This window comes from Geotrypetes seraphini, chromosome 5 (genome assembly GCF_902459505.1).
Source record: "Geotrypetes seraphini chromosome 5, aGeoSer1.1, whole genome shotgun sequence".
Classification (NCBI taxonomy): Eukaryota; Metazoa; Chordata; class Amphibia; order Gymnophiona; family Dermophiidae; genus Geotrypetes; species Geotrypetes seraphini.
This window is the reverse complement of record NC_047088.1, coordinates 128,353,218-128,379,015: the sequence shown is the minus strand read 5'-3', so window position 1 is coordinate 128,379,015 and position 25,798 is coordinate 128,353,218. Positions and strand designations below refer to the sequence as shown.

Here is a 25,798-nt window from a genome sequence, read left to right as displayed (position 1 = left end):
GTATGAACCGAGGACCAAGTGGCAGCCTTGCAGATTTCCTCAATAGGAGTTGATCGGAGGAAAGCTACAGATGCCGCCATAGCTCTAACTTTGTGGCCCGTCACTCGACCTTGCAGAGGAAGACCAGCCTGAGCATAGCAGAAAGAAATGCAAGCAGCCATCCAGTTGGAGATGGTACGCTTTGATATAGGACGACCCAACCTGTTCAGATCAAAAGATATGAAAAGTTGAGGAGACGTTCTGTGAAGCTGAGTGCGTTGAAGGTAGAAAGCCAAAGCACGTTTACAGTCCAAGGTATGAAGAGCCGCCTCTCCTGGGTGAGAATGAGGCTTTGGAAAAAATACAGGCAGAACAATAGACTGATTGATATGAAATTCTGAAACAACTTTAGGCAAGAATTTAGGATGAGTACGGAGAACAACCTTGTCATGGTGAAAAACTGTGAAAGGTGGATCAGCCACTAGCGCTTGTAACTCACTGACACGTCGAGCAGAAGTGAGGGCGATCAGGAAAACAGCTTTCCAAGTGAGATACTTGAGATGAGCTTTGTCAAGTGGTTCAAAAGGGAATTTCATAAGTTGAGCTAAAACAACATTGAGATCCCAAACCACAGGAGGTGGTTTAAGAGGAGGATGGAGATTGAGAAGTCCTTTCATAAAACGAGAAATCATAGGATGTGCAGAAAGGGATTTTCCATCCAAAGGCTGATGAAAAGCAGCTATAGCACTAAGGTGGACTCGGATAGATGTAGTCTGAAGTCCAGATTGTGATAAATGAAGTAAATAGTCCAGAACTGATGTCAAGGAAGCAGATCTGGGTGGTAGATTACGTGTAGAACACCAAGCAGAGAATCTTGTCCACTTTTGACCATAACATTGTCTAGTTGATGGTTTTCTGGAACCAAGTTGATGGTTTTCTGGAAGCAAGTCTTGTACAGACGGAGAGAATTGAGAAAAGTCTGTTATAGAGAAAGGTACCAAGCTGTCAAATGTAGAGACTGTAGATTGGGATGAAGCAAAGATCCTTGATTCTGCGTGAATAGAGAAGGAAATATTGGTAGAAGTAGAGGCTCCCTGGTGCTGAGTTGAAGTAGAAGGGAGAACCAAGGTTGCCTGGGCCACCGAGGAGCTATCAGAATCATGGTGGCATGGTCTGATTTCAACTTGACAAGAGTCTTGAGAATCAGAGGAAACGGAGGAAAAGCATAAAGGAACTGATTCCTCCAGTCCAGTAGAAACGCATCCGCTTCGAGACGTTGAGGAGTATAGATGCGGGAGCAAAATTGAGGCAGTTTGAAGTTGAGAGGTGACGCAAACAGATCTATCTGCGGAGTCCCCCAATGAGCAAAAATTTTGCGAAGGGTAGGAGAATTGAGTGTCCATTCGTGAGGTTGTAGAAGACGACTCAATTTGTCCGCCAAACAGTTGTGTTGACCCTGAATATAAACTGCTCTGAGGAAGATGTTGTGAAGAATCGCCCAATGCCACAATTTCAGAGCTTCTTGACAGAGGGAGTGAGATCCCGTCCCTCCCTGTTTGTTGACATAATACATGGCTACTTGGTTGTCGGTACGTACTAGAATCACCATGTCGTGAAGTAGATGCTGAAAAGCTTTGAGAGCATAGAATATTGCTCTGAGTTCCAACAGATTTATAGGACACTGCCGGTCTGCTTGGGTCCAGAGCCCTTGAGTGCAAAGACCGTCCACATGAGCTCCCCATGCGTACATTGACGAGTCGGTTGTGAGGACCTTCTGATGAGGAAGAGGGTAAAACAGTAAACCTCTTGAAAGATTCAAAGAGAGCATCCACCAACGGAGAGACTTCTTTAATGAAGGAGTGATGGAAATTAGTCGAGTTGGAGGATCCACTGATTGTTGCCATTGAGATGCCAGTGTCCATTGAGGAATGCGAAGGTGAAGTCTGGCAAAAGGAACCACATGAACTGTAGAAGCCATGTGACCGAGCAGAACCATCATTTTCCTTGCTGGAACAGTGGAAAGTTGGAAAAATTGTTGAGAAATTTGAAGGAGTGCATCCTGACGTGGTTGTGGAAGGTATGCTCTCAGATTGATAGTGTCCAGAGTTGCTCCTATGAACTGGAGAGACTGAGAAGGAGTCAGCTGAGATTTGGGAAAATTGATGTGAAATCCCAAACTTTGTAGAAAAAGAATAGTCTGTTGGGTCGCTGCAATAACCTCTGAAAAAGAGGGAGCCTTGATGAGCCAGTCGTCTAGGTATGGAAATACTTGGAGACCCTGGTTGCGAAGAGCTGCAGCCACAACCACTAGGCATTTTGTGAAAACTCTGGGGGAAGAAGCCAGTCCGAAGGGGAGAACCCTGTACTGAAGATGAAGATTTTCTACTTGAAATCTGAGGTACTTGCGAAACGCTGGATGAATAGGGATATGAGTATAGGCCTCTTTGAGATCGAGGGAGCACATCCAATCCCCTTAATCCATCAAGGAATATAGAGTTGGCAGAGTGAGCATTCGAAATTTCTCTTTGACTAGATATTTGTTGAGAGCTCTGAGATCCAAAATCGGTCGCAAATCCCCCGTCTTTTTGGGGACTAGAAAATAACGGGAGTAGAATCCCAAGTTCCTTTGGGGAAGAGGAACTTCCTCCACTGCTCGCAGGAGAAGAAGAGCTCGAGCCTCTTGAAGAAGGAGGGGAAGATGCGACTGATTTGAAAGACACTCTCTTGGATGGCGATCTGGAGGCACCTGAAGGAGTCGAAGAGAGTATCCCTCTCGTATGATGGTAAGTACCCAGAGATCTGATGTAATGAGCTCCCATTGATGATAAAATGTGGACAGGCGACCCCCTATGGGGAGGTGAGAATTTGGAAACAGAGAAATTTGAATGCTCAGGTCGAGATTGTCAAAAAGACTGAGCAGGCTTGGTGGCAGCAGGGGTCTGAGACTTTTGTTGTCGTTGTTGTGGAGGAGGCCGACGAGCAGGAGGTCTAGAAAAAGCAGGAGTTGTTTTCTGTGGATAGCGACGTGGAGTTTGTTTGAAACCTCTGGTTGGTACAGGTTTAGGTTTTGGACGAATGAGGGAAGCAAAAGAGCGCTCATGTTCTGAAAGACGCTTTGTAGCCGCCTCAATAGAGTCATCAAATAACTCATTTCCTTGACAAGGAAGATTTGCCAATCTATCCTGAAGGTTAGGATCCATGTCCACTATACGTAACCATGCTAACCTACGCATGGCTACAGCAAATGCAGATACTCTAGACGAGAGTTCAAAGGCATCATAGGAAGCTTGTAACATGAATAGTCTCAACTGAGAAAGAGTCTTAAGGATATTTTTAAATTCTGATAGGCGATTGGTAGAGATGTCGGGGTAAAATGAAGATAAAATCTTTAGAAAATGGTTGAAGTAGGACGTAAAAATGTAGTTATAATTAAGAACTCTATTTGCCATCATAGAGTTCTGGTATAAACGTCGACCAAATTTATCCATGGTACGGCCTTCCCTACCAGGAGGAACTGAAGCGTAAATCTTGGAGGGATGTGCTTTTTTCAATGATGACTCTACCACCAGATATTGATGAGAAAGTTGAGACTTTTCATATCCTTTAGATGGGACCGTTCTGTAACGAGATTCCAATTTGGATGGGATAGCAGTGATAGAATAAGGAGTTTCCATATTGCGAGTGAAGGTCTGCTGCAGAACAGGAGTCATAGGTAATCTGAGTGACTCTTTAGGTGGATGGGGAAGCTCCATATCCGCTAAGTATTCAGGAGTATATTTAGAGTCTGAATGAAGGTCTAGCTTGAGAGCTTGGCCCATGTCAAAAATAAATTTGGCAAAAGAAACTGATTTTGGATCAGATGATTCCTCAGGAGAGCCACTGCGAGATTTAGGCTGAACTGAGTAGGATGGAGAAGCCTCTCTAGAGTATGTTGAAAGGTCTGATTCCAGACGCATAGTGACAGAAGAAGCTGCACTGTGAGGTGGAGTAAGAGAATGTTTCCTTTTCAAACTCCTGGATGGAGAAGTACCAGGTGTACGTGGTATAGAATGAGTTGAGGTGTGTGGAGAACTGTCTCGACGGACTGGCTTCGACGGTGTTCTGGATCGAGAAGGGCTTCGAGTCGAGGCTCGATGTCGAGATCCATGCTTCGTCTTTGAAGAGCGAGGTAAAGAAGCCTCGGTATCCAAAGTCGAAGACTCCCTCCGAAGCTTGGAAGCAACAGGTCTTGAATGCTTCGACCGGTGCTTCGGAGGAGGTGAGCCTGGAGAAGACTCTGATGAAGAAATGTTCTTCGGTGTCCGGGATCGGCTTCGGGAGACTGGAAGCTCTGGTTGAGTAACAGGCTGATCAGTCCGAGGCAAGGTTGAGGATGGGACCAGTTGAGCCACTAAAGAGGTAATCTGAGTGGTAAGGATAGATTTTAACATGTCCTCCAGCATCGGCACCGAGACAGAAGATTCTGACCTCGTAGGTGCAGCAGTACGCTCCGAAGAGGGCGACCTCGAAGGTGAGTATTCCCTTATCTTGGAGGTACGCTTTGAAAGTGGACGTGCCGAGGACTCTGGTGGCTTCTTGGATACGGCACCTGAAAGGGAACTCGGAGACTTACCCCCCGTAGAAGACTTCGTGGATGGCGTCGTCTTCGAGGTAACCGAAGTAGAAGAGGTCGAGGCCTTCGAGACCGACACTCCAGCCGGAGTCTGGGTCGAGGCCTTCGAGACCACAGGTGTCGAGGTCGTCGGAGTGGAGGCCTTCGAGACCGGGGCAGCCGCCACAGTCGAGGCCGGATCCGAAGATTGCTCCATACCGAAAAGATGAAAAAATTGAGCACAACGCCGCCGAAAAGCCCGTGGAGTGAGGGTAAAGCAGCGATGACAATCTTCTGGGGAATGAGAAGAACCCAGGCACTGTAAACAACGGCAGTGGGGATCGGTGACCGAAATCACCCGATTACACTGTCGACAACATTTAAACCCGGTAAGAGGCCGGGACATGGAAAAAATAAAGTCCGTGTCGAACGAAGGAGCCTAGGCCTAGGCTCAAAGCTCGACGGCCGAACAAAAAAAGAAAAACAAAGTATATATATATTTTTTTTTATCAAGAGAAAAAGTAAAGAAAAAATAAGACAAACACAGCGACCGACTTTAAAATTAAAGAAACAGCCGCGGTGATGAGAAGGCAATTGCTGCAGAGAAAGAAAACGTGTCTTCTTGTCTCCGCGGAAATAAACGAACTGAGGATCCTCTCAGGAGATGCGCCCCCTAGTTCGGGCGGGAAGGCACGCGCGCAGGCGCGGTGCAGTGCTCGAAAGTTCGAGATCTTCAAGCAAGTTTGCTTTCGAGGCTGTCCGCTGCGGGGCTCTGTCGGTGACATCACCCATATGTGGGAATATGCTGCCTGCTTGTCCTGGGATAATCATCAGAACCATTCCCTCTCTCTGCAAACTTGATCCAATCAATGTTTCTTTAACATCATAGGATGACATGGACACCCCAAAAGCTTCATATTGCTGGTCTTCTCCATTCTAACAAATGTTGGAACTGTAAGTCTCTACCTGGCACCTTACTTCACATGTTCTACGAATGTCCTCTACTGTAATCCTTCTGGTCGGATATATGGCTCGTATTTCGTCTGATTTTTAACATCCAATCTGATCTTTCTTCCTCAGTCATTCTATTGAAATCAGAAGCACCTATGATAAATTTGATACGCATGCTCTATTTGATACGCTTCTTATTATAGCTTTAAGACTCATACTTTCTAATTGGAAGTCATTTGATTCACTTTCAGTACATTTTTGATTTCAATCTGTACTACTTCAGCACAAACGTGAAATGTTAATTTCTACTTACACACCTCTGTTTTCCAAAGTCCACTTTAAATGGTCCGCCTTCTTAGAGTATCTGGACTCTCTCTAATCTACATCTCTCACTGCATTTACCATAATTACTTTCATTCTACTTATTTGCTCTCTCTCTTTCTTCTTTTCCCTCCTTGGCCTCTAAGGGACTTTCCTTTCCTTTCCTTCTTCTATCCTTTATTACTTTCTCTTTCCCTTGGTAGTCTTTCCTTCCCTCCATCCCTCCATTATATTTTTCCTTCTCCTTTTTCTTTTCCCTTCCTTCTCCTTTTCCTTTTCCCTTCCTCTTTTTAACTTCCCTGTACTTGTATTATGAATATAGGTTGTTGTATATTGTGTGTATGTGTGTGTGTATATATGTGTACATATATATATCTTGTGACAAGCAACTGACTGTCTCAGGTAGAAATATATATATATATATATATACATACTAGTCTTTAAGCCCGTTACATTAACGGGTGCTAGAATATATGTATGTCTGTCTTTCTTTCTGTCTCACTCCCTGCCCTTGTGTCTTTCTTCTTTTATTTCTGTCTCCCTCCCTCCTATTATTTGTCTTTCTTTCTATTTATCTATCTTTCTGCCCCCTATGCAGCATTTATCTCCCCTTATCCACCTTCCTGTACAGTAGCCATATCAGCATTCCCTCCCCCTCCATTTCCTTGTGCATCAGCATTTCCCCCCTCCCTACTTCCCTGTGCAGCATTTTCCTCCCTCGGGCTAGAATATATGTGTGTGTGTCTGTCTTTATTTCTTTCTCTCTCTGTCTCCTTAGCCACTTTTTCCTGTCCATTCTCCCTTCTTTTTACCTCCCCTGTGTCCACGACCACCCTTTCACTGCTCCCTTTATCCAGCAACAGCCCTTCCCCCTTTGTTTTACCTCCCCCCTGTCCATCAGTACCTCTTCCTTCTCCCCCTGTCCAACAATAGGCATCCCTTCCTTTTTCCCCCTGTCCATCATCACCTCTTCCTGCTCCCTCTGTCCAGCAGTAGGCCTCCCTTTATTTTTTCCCCCTGTCCATCAGCATCTCTTCCTGCTCCCCCTGTCCAGCAGTAGGCATCCCTTAATTTTTTCCCCCTGTCCATCAGCACCTCTTCCTGCTCCCCCTGTCCAGCATTAGGCCTCCCTTCATTTTTCCCCCCTGTCCACCACCACCTCTTCATTGCTCCCCTTATCCAGCAGCAGCCCTTCTCCCTTTGTTTTATCTCCCCCCCTGTCCATCAGCACCTCTTCTTGCTCCCCCTGTCCAGCAGTAGGCCTCCCTTCATTTCCCCCCCCTGTCCATCAGCAGGTCTCCCTTAATTTCCCCCGCTGTCCATCTGCACCTCTTCCTGCTCCCCTTGTGCAGAGTTTTTTAATTAATCGGATAGAGTCATTGCGGCCCCCCCCCGCTCCCCTTCACTTGTAAGTCGGCGATTCAAGAAGCCTGTGCAGCAGTCTTCACACGCTGCTTCGGGTCCTTCTACTGCGCTTATTTGCTCTGCCGCGTCTCTGATGACATCATCAGAGACGCGGCAGAGCAAATCAGGGCAGTAGAAGAGCCTGAAGCAGCGTGTGAAGACTGCTGCACAGGCTTCTTGAATCGCCGGGTAGGTATTCAGGTCAGCGGCAAGGGAAGGGGTGTGAGCGGCAAAGAACTCCTCTGGTCTGTTGCGGAGGGCGGCCCGGCTCGATTTATTGATTCGTTGGGGGGGGGGGAATGCGCTTTATTGGGGGGAAGGGTAGGCAGACGCGGGGACCGTCCAGTTCAAGAGAGGAGCCGGGGGTGAGGAAGGCCGCCGCAGCTATGGAAATTTTTTTATTTATTTGAAAGCCGCCGCCGGGGCCGCGCATGCGCAATTGTTTTTTTCGCTCACGGAACACGTTTTTTTTAGTGCGCATGCGCGGCTTACCATTTTATTATATTAGATACATATACCTTCCTACTGACTAAAGACGGAGCAATGATAGATTCTATGCAAACACGTTTAAGGGCTTGTCCCTAATTGTGATTTCTGTACCATCAATTGGTTCTGAGCTCTGCTGGTAGGTTCAAGGGTTATTAAATTACAAGTGTTTCCTTTTTTGTTTCGATGAGCTCTCCTGAATTGGTGCCAGATTCTCCCTGTAGATTTTGGCCATCCTTTTTTTTTTCCATAGTAACATACCGTGTTTCCCCGATGATAAGGCAGGGCCATCAAATAAGACAGCCCCCCCTTTTTAGAAAAAATTGTAAAATAAGGCACCCCCCCCCCGCAAATAAGCCACCCACCGATACCTGTGCTTACCCGAATCGGGTGGTACGGTGGGTGACTCCGTGTGGTCCCTCCGTCTACCGCGGGGGTCGGCAACCCGCGGCTCCAGAGCCGCATGTGGCTCTTTTCCACCTCTGCCGTGGCTCCGGTAGTGTGTCACGCAGGAATGCAACTTACAAGTCCGGCATCGCGGCGGGAAATAGCCATGCTGAGCAGTGAGCTCAGCACGTACACAGATGAAAGCCTTGCTTGCTGATTGGTCCGGCGGCCGTGCCGCCGGACCAATCAGCAAGCAAGGCTTTCATCTGTGTAGTGCTGAGCTCACTGCTCAGCATGGCTATTTCCCGCCGCGACGCCGGACTTGTAAGTTGCATGCCTGAAAAAGAAATCATCCTGGCCGGGGTCGGTGTCATGCTCCGGAGATCTACAGCCTTCCTATCTCCCTCTCCCTTCTACCTGCTTCCGGCCACATCCCCTGCTCCGCGGCTCTCTTCGGCAACTCAGCAGCAGCGATCGACACAAGCTTCTGACGTCGGGGCCTACCCTCTGCGAGTCCCGCTTGTTTCAACTTCCTTTTTCCACAAAGGCGGGACTCGTAGAGGGAAGGCCTCGATGTCGGCAGCTTGTCTTGATCACCGCTGCTGACGAGTTGCTGAAGAGAGCCGCGGAGCAGGGGGATGTTGCCAGGTGCAGGTAGAAGGGAGAGGGCCAGATGCAGGACTCGTGGGTGAGGGAGGAGAAGAGAGAGGGGAGGGAAACAAAAGGAAATATTTCATACTGGGCTGGGCCGGAGTGGAGGGAGGGTGGAAAGACATTGAAAGGGTAAATAAGGCATCCCCCCGAAAATAAACCCTAGAGCATATTTTGGCCTTCCAAAAAAAATAAGACAGTGTCTTACCATCGGGGAAACACGGTAGTAGATGACGACAGATAAAGACCCGAATGGTCCATCCAGTCTGCCCAACCTGATTCAATTTAAATTTTAAATTTTTTCTTCTTAGCTATTTCTGGGCAAGAATCCAAAGCTTTACCCGGTACTGTGCTTGGGTTCCAACTGCCGAAATCTCTGTTAAGACTTACTCCAGCCCATCTACACCCTCCCAGCCATTGAAGCCCTCCCCAGACCATCCTCCACCAAACGGCCATATACAGATACAGACCGTGCAAGTCTGCACAGTACTGGCCTTAGTTCAATATTTAATATTATTTTCTGATTCTAAATCCTCTGTGTTCATCCCATGCTTCTTTAAACTCAGTCACAGATTTACTCTCCACTACCTCTCTCGGGAGCGCATTCCAGGCATCCACTACCCTCTCCATAAAGTAGAATTTTCTAACATTGTCCCTGAATCTACCACCCCTCAACCTCAAATTATGTCTCTGGTTTTACCATTTTCCTTTCTCTGGAAAAGATTTTGTTCTACGTTAATACCCTTCAAGTATTTGAACGTCTGAATCATATCTCCCCTGTCTCTCCTTTCCTCTAGGGTATACATATTCAGGGCTTCCAGTCTCTCCTCATACGTCTTCTGGCGCAAGCCTCCTATCATTTTCGTTGCCCTCCTCTGGACCGCCTCAAGTCTTCTTACATCCTTCGCCAGATACAGTCTCCAAAACTGAACACAATACTCCAAGTGGGGCCTTACCAATGACTTGTACAGGGGCATCAACACCTTCTTCCTTCTACTGACTACGCCTCTTTTTATACGGCCCAGCATCCTTCTGGCAGCAGCCACTGCCTTGTCACACTGTTTTTTCCCCTTTAGATCTTCGGACACTATCACCCCAAGGTCCCTCTCCCCGTCCGTGCATATCAGCTTCTCACCAACCAGCATATATGGTTCCTTCCGATTATTAATCCCCAAATGCATTACTCTGCATTTATTTGCATTGAATTTTAGTTGCCAGGCATTAGACCATTCCTCTAACTTTTGCAGATCCTTTTTCATATTTTCCATTCCCTCTTCAGTGTCTACTCTGTTACAAATCTTGGTATCATCTGCAAAAAGGCACACTTTTCCTTCTAACCCTTCAGCAATGTCACTCACAAACATATTGAACAGGATTGGCCCCCAGCACCGAACCCTGAGGGACTCTACTACTCACCTTTCCTTCCTTTGAGCGACTTCCATTAACCACCACCCTCTGGCGTCTGTCCGACAGCCAGTTTCTGATCCAGTTCACCACTTTGGGTCCTAACTTCAGCCCTTCAAGTTTGTTCAACAGCCTCCTATGAGGAACTGTATTAAAGGCTTTGCTGAAATCCAAGTAAATTACATCTAGCATATGTCCTCGATCCAGTTCTCTGGTCACCCAATCAAAAAATTCAATCAGGTTCATTTGGCACGATTTACCTTTTGTAAAGTCATGTTGCCTCGGATCCTGTTACCCATTAGATTCAAGGAAGTACACTATCCTTTCTTTCAGCAACACTTCCATTATTTATTGAATTTTTTCAAACAGATTGAATAATAACAGAAAAGAAATAAAATATACAGAGGCATATTGCAAGTACAGCAAAATTTATTAGTTCAATAAAGAATTCTAATAATAAGTATGAAATGGGCAAGTTTATACATTAGAAGTTTGTAAATATGTATATAAAGGAGACCAACAGTCCTTTGTAGATCTGAGCTGACCTCTACGTTCTGATTGCACTATTTCACATTTATGATGTTGCATAACTAGATTCCACCAGTGCTGGACATGGAGTGAGATCAAGGATTTCCAATTGGAAAGAATCAGTTTCTGTGCAATTATCAATAATATGTCAAAAAGTTTCTTATCTGAATCTATTAGACCAATGTGTGGAGAGTGTGATTTAAACATAATTATAGATAAAGATAGATTGCAATCTAACTGAAAGATCTTTTTCATCATGGTCCATATAGCTAACCAAAAGGAATATACTAATGAACAATCGAACATCATGTGAATTAGTGAACTCAACTGGGTCTCACAGTTCCAGCAAATACTGGAGGGCTACAGGCCAGCAGTTTTAAGTTTGTGAGGGGTCCATAGCGCTTTGTGATATAGAAAATACATAGATTGTAATGTATTTGCTGACGATAGAGAACGTAATGATTTAGACCAAAGGAGTGCCCATGCTTGGTCATCTAGCAGATGTTCACAATCCCTTTCCCAGACATCTTTCAGTGTTTCAGGTAAGTGTTCCAGTTTATAGAAAGTTTATATATTCGGGAAGCAGCATATCCTGATGTCAATAAATTTGTTGCTATGGTAGGAAGATTGGGGGAATGAGATATGACTGTATCAATAAAGAATGTATGAGATAGACAATGATGGATTTGCATCCATTTAAAGTAAGCGGAACATGGAAGAGCATATTTAGTCTGGAGAGTCGTAAATGGAAGCAATTTATTATTTGAATCTAATACATCCTGAAGTAAGAAAACACCCTTGTCTATCCATTCTTTCCATAGAAATGGTTTCTTGTTAATGAGAATATTAGAATTAAACCATAAAGATGTAGATATCGATTTGGTATGAGGAAATTCTAGATGTATGTCAAATTTCAATAAACATTTAGTCATCGTTTGTAGTAAGGGATTGTCAAGTAAAGAGTTTGAGGCAGTCAAATGAGCATATAGTTGGAGTGGTAATAGTTGTTTTTCAATTTCAAACCATATAGGCGAGTAGATTTCTTGTTCTGCATAACCAATAAAGACCTTGATGAATAAGAAAAGCTTTATGATAGGCATAAAAATCTGGAAAAAGAACTCCACCATCCTCTTTTCTTGATTTGATGGGTTTTTTTAGGGCTATTTGTGGTTGCTTATTTTTCCATAGGAAAGAAGATAAAAGGGAGTCTTTTTTTGTAAAGGAAAAAGACAGAGGATCATAAGTAAAATATAATTTATTTTGGGCATGAGGATGCCAAGATTGGATTAATTTTTTTACAAGTTTAAGGATTTTTTTGTATATTAATATCAATAGATTCTTGAAGGGATCTAGTGAGTTAAATACCAAGATATTTCAGTTTCTTTGAAACCCATATTAAATTATAGAGTTTGATCATATCTGAATTGGCCTAGTGATTTAAAGGAAGAGTTTCCGTTTTATCTTGATTTAATTTATATCCTGAGAAAGATGAGTATTCAGCAATAGTCTGTAGGAGCTCTTTGATCGAGGTCTCTGGATTAGAAATATAAAGGAAGACGTCATCTTCATACGCAGAGTTTTACTTCAAGAGATTTACCGTACATACAATGCCAGAGATGTTTGGGTTTTGTCTAATATGAATGAGTAATGGTTTTAGGGCCAGATTAAATAAATAGGGCGAGAGAGGACACCCTTGTCTGGTTCCCCTATGTAAATAGAATGAACAAAAGAGAGAATTATTTGCTACTATTCTAGCTGAGGGATTTGTATAAAATACCTTAATCATTTGAGAGAAAGGAGTTTGAGCTCCAAACCAATCTAAGACATGGAAGAGATAATTCCATTCGATTCTATCAAAAAGCCTTTTTGGCGTTAAGGGATAAGGCTATGATAGGATTTTGGGAAGCTTCAGCAATATGAGATAAGTGGAAGAATAATCTAGAGTTGTCTGCAATTAGACGTCCCGGCATAAAGCCAATTTGAATAGGATGAATCACTTTATGAATGACTGTTTTAATCTTGTTTGCCAAAACTTTAGAATATGGTTTGTAATCTACATTAAGGAGTGAAATTGGCCTGTAATTCTATACCTGTAGGGGATTCCTATTGGGTTTCGGGATGACTGTAATTATTGCCTCAGTAAAACGATTCTGTTTAACAATATCAGGAGTTAAATAGTGAAATAATTCAAGGAGATGCTGCGATAGATCAGTTTTGAAAATTTTATAGAATTCCACAGGAATTCCATCAGCTCCTGGAGATTTATTGGATTGTAATTGTTTCAAGGCAACAAGAATTTCTTCTATATCTAGTGCCTTATTTAAAATGATGTTATCAGAGGCAGACCATATTGGTCATTCTAAATTTTGTGGAAAGGAAAATAATGGAGCCGAATTAGAGGATGATACTGATTGGTTAAGTGTTTCATAGTATTTTTGAAATGTTTCTAGAATTCCAGAATATGTAGTGATATTTATATTGTCGTCATTATGGATGGCTGGGATCTGAATTTGACTTTTTTTCCTTTTCAAATAAGAGGCTAGCATTTTGTTACTTTTGTTTCCTTCCGCATAGTATTTAGCTTCGGTCATGAAAATTTGCATTCCTGTCTGTTTGGAGATAATGCAATTATATTGGTATTTAAGTTGGCATAGTGTATTATATAATTGGGGATCCTTAGTGACAGTATATTTATGTTCCTTCTCCGCAATTTGATTTTCCAGAGCTACTATTGAGGCTTTTTCAGATTTAGATTTATGTGAGGAAATCGAAATGAGTTCCCCTCTCAAGGAGGCTTTAAAAGCTTCCCAAGTTATTAAAGGGTCAGTGTCAGAAGAGATGTTATTATCAAATAAATTCTTGATAAAACTCTTAATATGTTTAACGATCTGTTCATCTTCAAGGAGTGCAGTCTGCATTCTCCATAAAGGAGATTTGGGAGTAGGGTTATCATTCAAAAAAAGAGCACAAGTTACTATTGAATGATCTGAAATAAGTATTGGAGATATATAGGTATTAGTAACTGAATTTAGTAAATGTTGAGATACAAAGATATAATCTAAGCATGAGAAGCTATTGTGCGGAATAGAATGATATGTATATTCTCTGGCCGAAGGATGTTGAAGTCGCCATGGGTCTAATAAATGTAGTTGTGTGATGAGTGAATGAAAATATATATGTGATTTTTGTTGGGATGATTTGGAGCTGGATTATTTATCTATGTAAAGATCAAAAGGAATATTGAAATCCCTTGCCATAATGATTGGTAAAGGTTCAAATGTCTGAACTGTATGTAGTAGATCTATAAAGAATTCCGGAGAATCACTATTGGGGGTGTAGACATTTATTAAAAGAAGTTGAGTATTGTGTAAATCTTCTTGTACTATTATCCATCTACCTGTAGGGTCAATAGCTTGATTAATGATTTTAGGTTGTATTGATTTTTAAATATTATGGATACACCACCTCTTCTACCTATAGAAGGGGAATCAATCGCAGAGGTGACCCAGGAACAAGATTTTGTCAAAGAAGAGGTGGTTGAGAGCTGTGTCTCTTGTAACATTATTATATCAGGAGATTTTTGTTTCAGGTGGAGTAAAACTTTTTTCTCTTAATAGGATTGTTTAATCCATTGACATTCCAGGAGACAACAGTGACTGATGATTGTTTAACAGTTATCATATAGTCGGTGTGTTAGAAGAAGAAAAGAGGCCTGGAAAGGAAAAATATCAAGTATGTTATAGTAGGAATAGGAAAAATGCAATATGCCCAAAAAGGAAAAACTGAAAATAAGAAAAATCTCCTTAGCATATATCAAACCAGAACAGTAGGCATCAAGGAATAAAACAGCCCAGCCAAAAAAAAAAAAAAAAACAAGAAAAATGATTGGTTCCATTAACCAGAAAACAGAGGTGCATAAGTTCTCTCCCTCAAAAGAAGAACAATATTGGAGAGAGCAAGAAAACACATAAAGTGACAGAAAAATCATAATATCACAGCCAGACATATCAATCTAAATTTGACAATGTGTTCTGACTAAACAGATAACAATAACATATTAAAAATATAATAAAGAAATGAAATTATTCTACAAAAAGTACCTACTAAGCAGAAAATAAAACCAGTATTAAACCTTGTTTGTGTCAGAAATATGTTATGAAAAAAAAGAAAACAAAAATTAAATACCATCTAGGCTCATCTGATACTGTAGAAAAAGGTATTTGAGAAATATACTTTAGCTGACTTTAACTATTGAATTACAAAACATACTATTATCAAAAATTGAAGAAAAAGGCAAATACTTGTCATATTATTTACGGTAAGTTTTCCATTTGCAATCTAATAACAGTCAAGTAAGAGACAGATAATCAGAGCTATAAGTTGTGATACTGCCCCATTTAGGTTTGCAGTTGCTCAATAAAATGAGTCACTCACAGTTCCTTTATAGAAAAGTGTTAACATCGATTAAGTGAGTTTTCATTTGGAAACACATTAGTCAGTAGGAGTTCAATATCAAGATCTATTTTTTGTTTGGGGGTTTTTTTTTTATTCCCTTCTTATTTTATTGTATTTTAATTTGTTTACTTGCTTCAATGACCATTCAATTTGCTAGATCTCCAAGCTGGGACAATGCACTAGATGGAGGCTTGATTAGAATTAGTTCGGTGGTAGAGATCTTAAAGTTTGAAGCAAGGGTCGACTCTAAATATTAGCGGGTTCATCAAAATAGAAAACCCAGGTGTGTCTATCGTTCCGAAAGTCCGAGTCCACATGGTGGTATTAAGATATAGCATTTAGACAATATAATGTAATGAAGAAGAAAATGATAAAGTAATAAGTCTGCCTGAGCCCAGGCTTTCCATTATACCACTCGGGACAGTAGTCATATGACTGCAGAAAGGAGAAAAGACCTCAGGAGGATGACATACCCTGCAATTGAAGACCATCCAGGAAAGATTGGAGCAATTCCAGTGTCGTGTTGAATTATTTACAGTCACAACCATTCTAGCTGGATATTGCAAACCATATGGCACCCATAGATTTCAGTCTGGCTCTCATCTCTAAGAAGGATTTTCTCTTCCGGGCGGTTGTCTTAGCCAGGTCAGGAACAACAATAAATTTTTTATCTGCAATCTTCAGATCAGTGGTAGCATTTGCAGCAGTTAAAATTTGCAGTGTTTGAGTATATCTCAATAACTTCGCCACGCGAAAGAGAGTGCCGCCATATCTGCTCGGTTCTCTAACATTTCGAAACGTGTTTGGCAGGCTGCAAATGAAGTAGTGAGTGAATTTATATCATTCCTCATCTCACAGGTAATATCATATTGTTTAGTTATCAGTTTTCTTAATGCGCAAAGCTCATCTAAAACTGCGTCCGAGGAATCATGTGCAGACTTACTAATCGATGGCTTTTCCGGTGAAGGAGGATCATACTTAGATCTTTTTGAGCCAGTAGATTGAGTCGATTGAGTTTCTGTGTTTGCAGATTTATTCATTGACATCTTATTTGCTGATAGAATCAGGTTTTACTAGCAAATACGAAGATTAAAACTTGCTCTGTGTCAATGTTCTACTAATCAGGAGAGGAGAGAAGAGATTATGTGGCCATCTTGCTCTCTGGCTCAACAGCGCTCCTGATTTTGGCCATCCTGAAAAGTTCTCTACACCAGATTGACAAATTCCAGAGAAAATACCTTACTAGGCAGCACTGAGTCTCCCCGCTATAGAAATAATTAATATTCTCCAAAATTTCCATTTTTCTTTTTAAATTTTAGAGAATAATAATCATTTAAACAGTCTTAGAATCATGAACTTTCCAAAAATATCCTCGATTTCACCTAAAGAAATGTTTAGAAAATACTTTTGTGAGATATTAGATATCCTAGAAGAAGCTTTCCCTCCTTTCTCAAAAATTAATTACCTTCTGGTAAAAAATCAAAAGGAACAACAACCTCTACAATAACAAGATCAGGATCTACAAATGGACCTAAAAACTATGTTAAACACATAATTAAAAGAATTAGTTAGACCAGCTACTTTGTTGGTCACAATGGTTTTGTCACCTGATAAGAACTGGATATTAAAATTATTCTTCAAGAATAGACATAAGGAATTTCTGGGGCAAAAATTCAGATGTTCCCTGATGTGACAAAAGAAACACAGATGTAGAAAACAATTCCTGCTGATTAAGCCAGGTATAACTGCAATAGGTGCTGTTTTTCTTCTACGATATCCATGTAAATGTGTTTATAAAATATAAGTATTGTAATTACATATTCTTTGAACCTTCGCAGTTATCAGGGTTTCTAACCATGAAACAACTTGAAGGGGGAAATAGTAATAACAACTTAGAGAAAAGAAAATGCTTTTGTAATCACTAGCAACTGACTGCCTTTTTTGTTTTAGGATATGATTTCCTTTTTTTCTTTCTTTCATTGATATTCACTCATTAGAATTTTGGATCTCTTTAATTTGGGATTTTAATATTGATTAAGTGAATAATTTTTTCCTCTAATTCAATCTTAATTTCCTTTTATGTGAATTGAATATCTTGCTCAATTTTCTGTACAAGAAGTGTATTTCTTGGTTAAAATATAAATAAATAAAAGAAATAATTAATAGTAGTAGTAGATGACTATGTTATGTCTTTTGGGCTCTACGATTGCCATTATGGGGCTGCTGAAGGGATTTAACCCAATCCAATGGACTGCCCAGCCAATCCTTGGCCCTTGAGTTCAAAGGGGAGGCTAAGCTGACCACTCCCGCCCCCTTTCACATGCTGCAAGGCACATGGCACAAAGGCGCTCTTTGGATACTCATCCAGCACAAACCTGACATGAAATATGGTTAGAAGAGCCTTAGGACTCTGTCCCTTCCAGTTTTGAGGCAAAATGAGATGATTTTCAGCTTCTGAAGAACTTTTTAAAAATTGGAAAATTCAAGATGGCCACCGTAAAAGCGTTTTGGTACCATAAAACGGCTCCAAAACACTAAATTAAAACAACAACAAAACCCTAGCAATTTTAGAGGTGGGAGAAACAGGGAATGGGCAGAAAGTTTAAAAAATACAATTTACAACCCCCCCCCCCAATTTTCCTCATAAGCTATAGAAGCTTTACTCACTGTGACCTGTGCTGGCAATGTGCTGCAGCCTGCCTCAGCTCCAAAGATAGCTGGATCTGGGAGAAGAACGGTTTTCCAGTGCTGAATTTTCAAGGCTGCCAATTTCACTGGTGTCTGACTGAACCTCCAAGCTCTGCGGATGCGCAAAATGGGGGGAGACAAAATGCCACTGGCACCCTGCAAGACCCTGCTGAGCCCCCTATGGTTGCCTAACAGCCTATGATCAAGCCACTGCAATGCAGTAGGTGAGTAGTGCAACAATAGGAACAGACCCTGAGCACCAAGAAGACTTCTGCAGGCTAGCCAATAGGTACCACAAGGGATCAGCATGTCAACTGCAGATGCCATCTGCTTCTTTTCCATGCATGCAGAGTTGTACCCTTATCAAGGGGGGCTTTTAACACCAAAGTCAAGAATGACAGAAAAAAATTATAAAGAAATAAGCAGAGTAGATCAAAAAGAGTCCTTCTGGCTCGCAAGTAGAAGGAAAACTGATGGGGGCAGCAGAGTCCTCAAGTGGAGGAGGAGGGATTCATTGAAAATCTAGAGTGAATTCCTTCTGCATGGCTTACAAGCACTGGGATATTAACCTCTCGTATCTATTGCACTAGAAAATTTTAAATACATAAATAGGGATGGAAGTGTGGTAGACCCTGAATAATTTTTTTTGAGTATTGTATTCATGAGGAGTTAGCTAAACTAAAGGTGGACAAAGCAATGGGGCCGGATGATGTACATCTGATAGTAATGAAAGAACTTAGGGAAGTTCTGGCGGCTCCACTGGCCGATATTTCAATGCTTCTTTAGAGTCAGGAGTGGTTCCAGAGGACTGGAGAGAAGGGCGGATGTAGTCCCTTTCCACAAAAGTGGAAGTAAAGAAAAGGCAGGGAACTACAGGCCAGTAAGTATGACTTCTGTGGTAAGTACGTTATTGGAAACACTTTTAAAACAGAGAATACTTACATTTCTGGAATCCAGTGGATTACAGGACCGGAGGCAAAATGGATTCACTAGAGGAAGTTCTTGCCAGACAAATCTGATCAATTCTTTTTGACTGGATGACCAGATAATTTGATAGAGAGCCTTTGACAGTGTTCCATACAAGTGTCTAACAAACTGTATGCCCTTGGGATGGGCCCCAAAGTGATAGATTGGGTCAGGAACTGGTTGAGTGGAAGGTAACAGAGGGTAGTAGTCAATGGAGATTGCTTTGAGGAAAGGGATGCTACCAGTGGTGTGCCTCAAGGTTTGATTCTTGGTCCTGTTCTTTTTAACATTTTTATAAGTGATATTACTGAAAGGCTGTCTGGTAAGATTTGCCTCTGTGCGGACGATACCAAAATCTGCAATAGAGTAAACGCCCCTGATGGTATGGATAACATGAAAGAGGACCTAGGAAAGCTTGAGGAATAGTCTGAAGTTGGCAGATGCTAAGAAATACCAGGTCATGCATTTGGGCTGCAAAATCCCAAGGGAACAGTACAGTTTAGAGAATGAAGAACTTTAGTGCATGAAATAGAAGCAGGACTTGGGTGTGATAGTATGTGATCTTTAGGTAGCCAAATAGGTTGAAAAGGCGATCGTGAAAGCTAGAAGGATATTTGGGTGCATAGAGAAAGGAATGGCCAGTAAGAAAAAGGAGCAGTAGACAGGCAGTTTTGGAAGCGGAGGATCACATTTGGTGTGACAATGGCAAAAAAATTGAATTTATACTGCATAGAAAAAAGGTCCATCAATCTACTTCTGTATTCTGCCATGAAAACTTGATTATACGGAGTCAATGACACCTAATAAACAACAATATTTTCTGAATAGCATAAAATAGAACAGATATTTTCTATTAATGATTGTTTCTGAATCTTAAATTGTATCTAAACCCATGTAACTCACCTATGTTTGCATTCTGACTGATGCTAATGTCTCCTTCAGTCTTCACTGATAAAATCTGTCCTGGATGATAGATGTCAGTAGAACAAACCAACTAAAGAATAAAACAGAAATAAACAGAATAAACATAAATTTGTTTATTTCTGACATCAAACCTGTAGATAAATGTACAAAGATCAGAAACTATTTTCTGGGTTGGTATAGCAGTGTGGTGAGGCCCTTTGGCTTGGAGACAAACTTCTAGTTTCTGGTTTTACTACAGAAGTCCTCTTTTGCCATTCCCTTGCACACTCAGAATGATTTCCATCTGTGGGTCCTGAATGAGTCTTTGTTGCTTCTAGAGGGTTCTGGCTCCTCTGCTTCAACAAGAGCTTAACCTGATAGGAGAGCTTGGGGAATGTAGAAACATAGAAGATGATGGCAGAAAAGGGCCACGGCCAAACAAGTCTGCCCACTCTAATGACCCATCCCCTAAATTCTTCCCTGAAGTGATTACCACATGCTTATCCCATTTTCTCTTGAAGTCCAGCGTGCTGCTGGCCTGAATTACCTGCAGTGGAAGACTATTCCAATGATCAACCACCCTCTCGGTGAAGAAGTACTTCCTGGTGTCACCATGAAATCTCCCACCCTTGAGTTTCAACGGATGACCTATTGTCGCCGTAGGTCCTTTGAGAAAAAAAGATAACCTCTTCTACCTCAATACGGCCCGTGAAATATTTGTACGTCTCAATCATATCTCCCCTCTCTCTACGCCCCTCGAGTGAGTATAGCTGCAACTTACCCAGCCTTTCCTCATACAGGAGATCCTTGAGTCCTGAGACCATCCTGGTGGCCATTCGCTGAACCGACTCCATTCTCTGCACATCTTTTTGATAATGCGGTCTCCAGAATTGTACACAATATTCCAGATGAGGTCTCACCAAGGATCTGTACAATGGCATTATAACTTCGGTCTTCCGGCTGACGAAGCTTCTTCGGATACAACCCATCATTTGTCTAGCCTTGGATGAAGCTTTCTCCACTTGGTTGGCAGACTTCATGTCTTCGCTAATGATTACTCCCAAGTCCCGTTCTGCAGTGGTTCTTGCTAAGGTCTCGCCATTTAGGGTGTAAGTTCTGCATGGATTTCTGTTGCCAAGGTGCATGACCTTACACTTTTGGCATTAAAACTTAGTTGCCAAGTTGAGGACCAATGTTCCAGTAAGTGTAGGTCCTGCGTCATGTAGTCGGGTACAGAGCTGTTGCCTACTATGTTGCATAGTTTGGCGTCATCGGCGAATAATGTAATTTTCCCTCGAAGCCCTTAAGCCAGGTCCCTTACGAAGATATTAAACAGGATCGGACCCAAGACCAAACCCTGCGGCACACCACTGATCACTTCCGACGTCCAGATCTCATGCAGATTAGCTTTCCATCCGTTACTTCTATAGCTAGCTTGGGGTGGGGGTGAGGGGGTTCTTTCTTCAAACAGCTTCTTTTCCAAATAGCAAAACTTGGATACTGCACCCTTTTGACTGAGTAGCAAAGTTAAATAGCCACTACTCCTTGGACAGGACAATATTTAACCATAACCTTATGGTCCTATACCTTCACCTGCAGCTTTAAGGAAAGTATCTTGCTCATGCCCAAAGTTCCTGCTAGCAATCCCCCATGATGTCAGTAGGCAGTGGGCCCTTTGTCATCTTCATTTCACCTTCTGCTTTCCAGAGAGCTCTCTTATGGCCAGAGGGATATTCAGCTGCATTATAGGTGCTTCTGAATATCTAGGAATGACCAGCTCAGCAGAGTTTAACTATGCAGGAATCTCTACTGACTGGATAAACGCTTTTGTATATTAACCCATTCTTAAATAAAAATATCTTAAGAGAACTACAAAAAAAAAGCAAAATCTTTAAATCTTTAGGTAAAGCGTTCCAACTTGAAAGACTTCATATTTAGTGGAACTTTATAAAAAGAGATTATGTACTTACCCTGGTAATAGTGAGACATTCTAGACAGATGACTGTGAGAGGTACGGGTAAAACCCTGTCACTTAGTAACACAAGGAACCAAACTATAGTAAAACTAAGGTAAACATAATAATTAGCAGTTCCCCTTTAAGGGAATAACAGGAACCAGACATGTCATGGAGAGAAAGAATCATTTCCCTTTTAAGCCTAGAAAAGAAGAGGGCCAATTAGGAAAACTCTTGCCTAGTTGTAAGTCTGTGAGGAGTAAGACCCCAATCCTCAAAGGGAGGAGGAGTTAATTAGCTTGGAAGGGTTTAGAGCAGTGGTCTCAAACTCAAACCCTTTGCAGGGCCACATTTTGGATTTGTAGGTACTTGGAGGGCCTCAGAAAACATACTTAATGTCTTATTAAAGAAATGACAATTTTGCATGAGGTAAAACTCTTTATAGTTTATAAATCTTTCCTTTTGGCTAAGTCTTAATAATAATATTGTAATTTATAGCGAAAGAGACATATGATCAAGAAACTGTTTTATTTTATTTTTGTGATTATGATAAACATACCGAGGGCCTCAAAATAGTACCTGGCAGGCCGCAAGTGGTCCCAGGGCCATGAGTTTGAGACCACTGGTTTAGAGCCAAAAGACCAATAAAATAGCTCTCTGGAAAGCAGAAGGTAAAATAAAGATGACATACTGCCTACTGCTAGTGAAGAGACTGATCTTAAGAACATAGGGTATTGCTACCAGGAATTATGGGCATGAACAAGATACTTTCTTTAAAACCTTAGCCATAGACTGTAAAGCTTTGTTGCATTTGCATGTTTTGCATCTCATTACTTACTAAAGTGCAGCGACTGAAATATAATTGCATTATGTTTAGAAAAGCAGCATTAGGGCTGTTTAAGTTGTGTTAAGAGCCAATTATCATGACTTAAAGCCCTAACGCTGCTTGATGAATTCCCCCTTATTGTTTTATCTCATCTTGGTGAAAGATAATGAGAAGTTAGTATTAGTTCAGCTGCAAACTTCTAATGAGAAAGGAATGTTGGATCTATATCAATTTAGATTTCTCTATAAATATAATAATAATAATAACAGTTTATATACCACAGGACCGTGAAGTTCTATGCGGTTTACAATGATTAAAAGATGTTACAGATTGAGTGGAATTAACAAAGTTCAGAGTTAGCGATTAACAGTTCTAAAGATCATTTGTTGAGGACTAAGTACTTCAGGAACAGATGTGTTTTTAGGCGTTTCCTGAATTCCCTATAAGTAGTAGGCATGAGCAGTTGTTCCAGATCTTTACCTCATAATGCTGCTTGAAGTGAGAAAGATGTTGGTGATGACTTTTAAATTTACAACCTCTAACCGGTAGAGAAACAAAGTTCGGATGTGAGTTTCTCTTATGTCTGTTGGTTGTGAAAGAGAAAAGGTCTGTTATATATTTAAGGGCTAAACCGTAGTGTACCTTGAAGCAGAAACAACCAAACTTGAATTTCACACGTGCCTCCATCAGCAGCCAGTGTAGAAGTCGATAAGAAGGTGTTACATGATCGAACTTTTTCAGTCCACAAAGTAGCCTAACCGCTGCATTTTATACCAGTTGCAATTGCCGCATATTCTTCTGGGAGAGTGCCAAGTAGGTGATGTTACAATCATCAAGTTGACTCAGTATAAGGGATTGTACCAGAATTCTAAATGATGGACTGAAGTTTCCAGAGGGTGAGAAAGATCTTACTAATCAAGGAGTCTACCTGGTCTTTCATGGTCAGGCTCTGGTCCAGTGTTACTCCTTATACCTTCAGAGTGGGTTGAATTATTGATGCACATTGATACTTTAGTGTCAAGTGGGTATGGCGAAGCTATAAAAAATTTTGTTTTTTCTGAGTTTAGCTTTAGTCTGAATTCAGTCATCCATTGCTCCATACGATTTAGTACTTCTTTTGCTTTGGGGAGTGACTGCTGAGATAGAGGTAGTGAATGGGATAATTATCGTGAAGTCATCTGCGTAGCTGGGACAATTGCGCACCTAACCAGAATTCCCCCTTTCAAGAAAACCCCCCGAAAAGCCAACCTAAACTCACTAAAGCCCCTGCCCCCAGCCAATCTTCCCAATGCTGTCTCTGACTCTCTCACCCCAGTCCTGACTCTTTATTGTAATGCCAGATCAGCATGCAATAAGACCCAAATCTTCAAGGACCTTCTAGACGAGTTCGACCCTGGATTCCTGTGCATCACGGAATCATGGATCGCCAAAGATGATCTTTTTACACAAAACGAACTCCTCCCCCATGGTTATCAAGGCCTCTTCTCCCCCAGATCCAACCGAAAAGGAGGCGGACTGGCACTGCTCTATAAATCTTTCTTTGACATCCAGCTCCTCGAGAAGGGCACTCACGCCGCTCTAGAATATATGCTTGCCTCTGTCAATGATGAACTCCTCACTTACCCATTGGGCATCTTGTTACTTTACCGCCCACCTACCCCTTGGAACAACTCCTCCAATCTCGTCTTTGAGGCTATAACAAACGCCTTTCTTAAATTTCAAAGACTACTGATTGTTGGCGATATTAATCTCCACCTTGATGACACCAATAGCAAGGACACGATCGAATTTAACAACTTCTTTACCTCTCTAGGTTTCCCCTCACCTACCTCTTCTCCAACCCACGAAAAAGAACATACATTAGATTTCACCACTTTCCTCGACCTTACTGCCTTCAAAACTTCAATTGATGACACCCATTGGGAACAAGTCCCTTGGTCTGACCACTTCCTAGGGGCTACTTGCCTCCCCATTTTCATGTCACACCTTGAATCCCCATCCCATTCAATAACCTTCCGCAAGAAAATTTTGAGTAATCTTTTCTGGTCCAAATTTCTCAACCAACTCTCCTCCAATCCTAAGCCTACAGACTCTGAATCCTGCTGGTGCAATTGGATCTCCCTTTCCGAATCCATCTATCACTCCCTCGCTCCAATATCCACAAAAACCATCTCCTACCCCCAAAAGGTTCCTTGGTATCTACCGCTCCATTGAGAGATGAAACAGAAATGTCGCACTTTGGAGCGCAAATGGAAAAAAATCTAAATCCCCCTCAGATAGACAGACCGGGAGGGTCAATATTAAATGCTACAATTCATTACTAAAAAAAGCCAGGAAGAACTTCTTCGGAGATAAAATCTCCAGATCCAACAACCAGATCAGTACTTTGTTTAACATTTGGCACTCCTTAACTACAAAAAAGGACCCATCCTTGCTCCCCTCGTCGCTATCAGCAGATGCCCTTGCAAAATTCTTCAATGAAAAGGTTACCACCCTAAGATGCTCCTTCCCGCCTACAGTCTCCTACAACTCCCTAATCTCTACTGACCTCAACCCTTCCCTACCTGTCTCCAATCCCATTCCAGCCAACAGATCCTGGACCGTTTTTGAGCTTGTTTCCGAATTGCAAGTCTCCAAACTCTGCCTCAAACTAAAATCTTGCAAGTGTACCTTGGACCCTTTCCCCTCCTACCTATTCGAGAATATCTCTACACAGGCCATCGCTTCCCTCACCAAACTTGTAAACGCTGCTCTAACATCGGGCCTTTTCTCCTCCGAAATGGGACATATTGCACTAACCCCTCTACTGAAAAAGACTGACCTTGATCCCTCTATTCCCTCCAATTACCCTCCAATAGCAAACATCCCTCTCCTAACCAAGATGTTAGAATCCATCATATTCACTCAACTCTCATCCTACCTAGAAAGATTTTCTATTCTCCTACCCTATCAATTCGGTTTCAGACCCAACTTCAGCATCGAATCCCTATTAGCCTCACTAATCTCTAAGGTACAACAACTTCATTCTCGTAACAAATTCGCTGTACTTCTACAATTCGACCTCTCCGCAGCTTCGACGTCGTCCATCATGATATCTTAATCTTCAAACTCTCTGAAATAGGCATAAGTTCCACAGTTCTAGACTGGTTCTCGAAATTCCTACGCTTACGCTCCTACACCATTAACATAAACGTTACCTCATCCCCTCCCTGGAAGCCGATATGTGGAGTCCCGCAAGGCTCATCCCTCTCTCCTATCCTTTTCAATATTTACATGTCCTCTCTGAAACTTCTTCACCTATCCC

At 41.8% G+C, this 25,798-nt stretch overlaps 1 protein-coding gene across 1 annotated transcript in view; it reads right to left on the bottom strand.

Annotated features, from left to right (window-relative positions):
* The window catches only part of RBM44 (RNA binding motif protein 44), a 1,074,496-nt gene that overhangs the window by 628,524 nt on the left and 420,174 nt on the right, over nucleotides 1-25,798 (bottom strand). Inside the window, exon 4 of the mRNA XM_033944849.1 lies at nucleotides 19,715-19,805. Coding sequence (XP_033800740.1) covers nucleotides 19,715-19,805 — 91 coding nt within the window. The remainder of the gene's footprint in view (nucleotides 1-19,714; nucleotides 19,806-25,798) is intronic.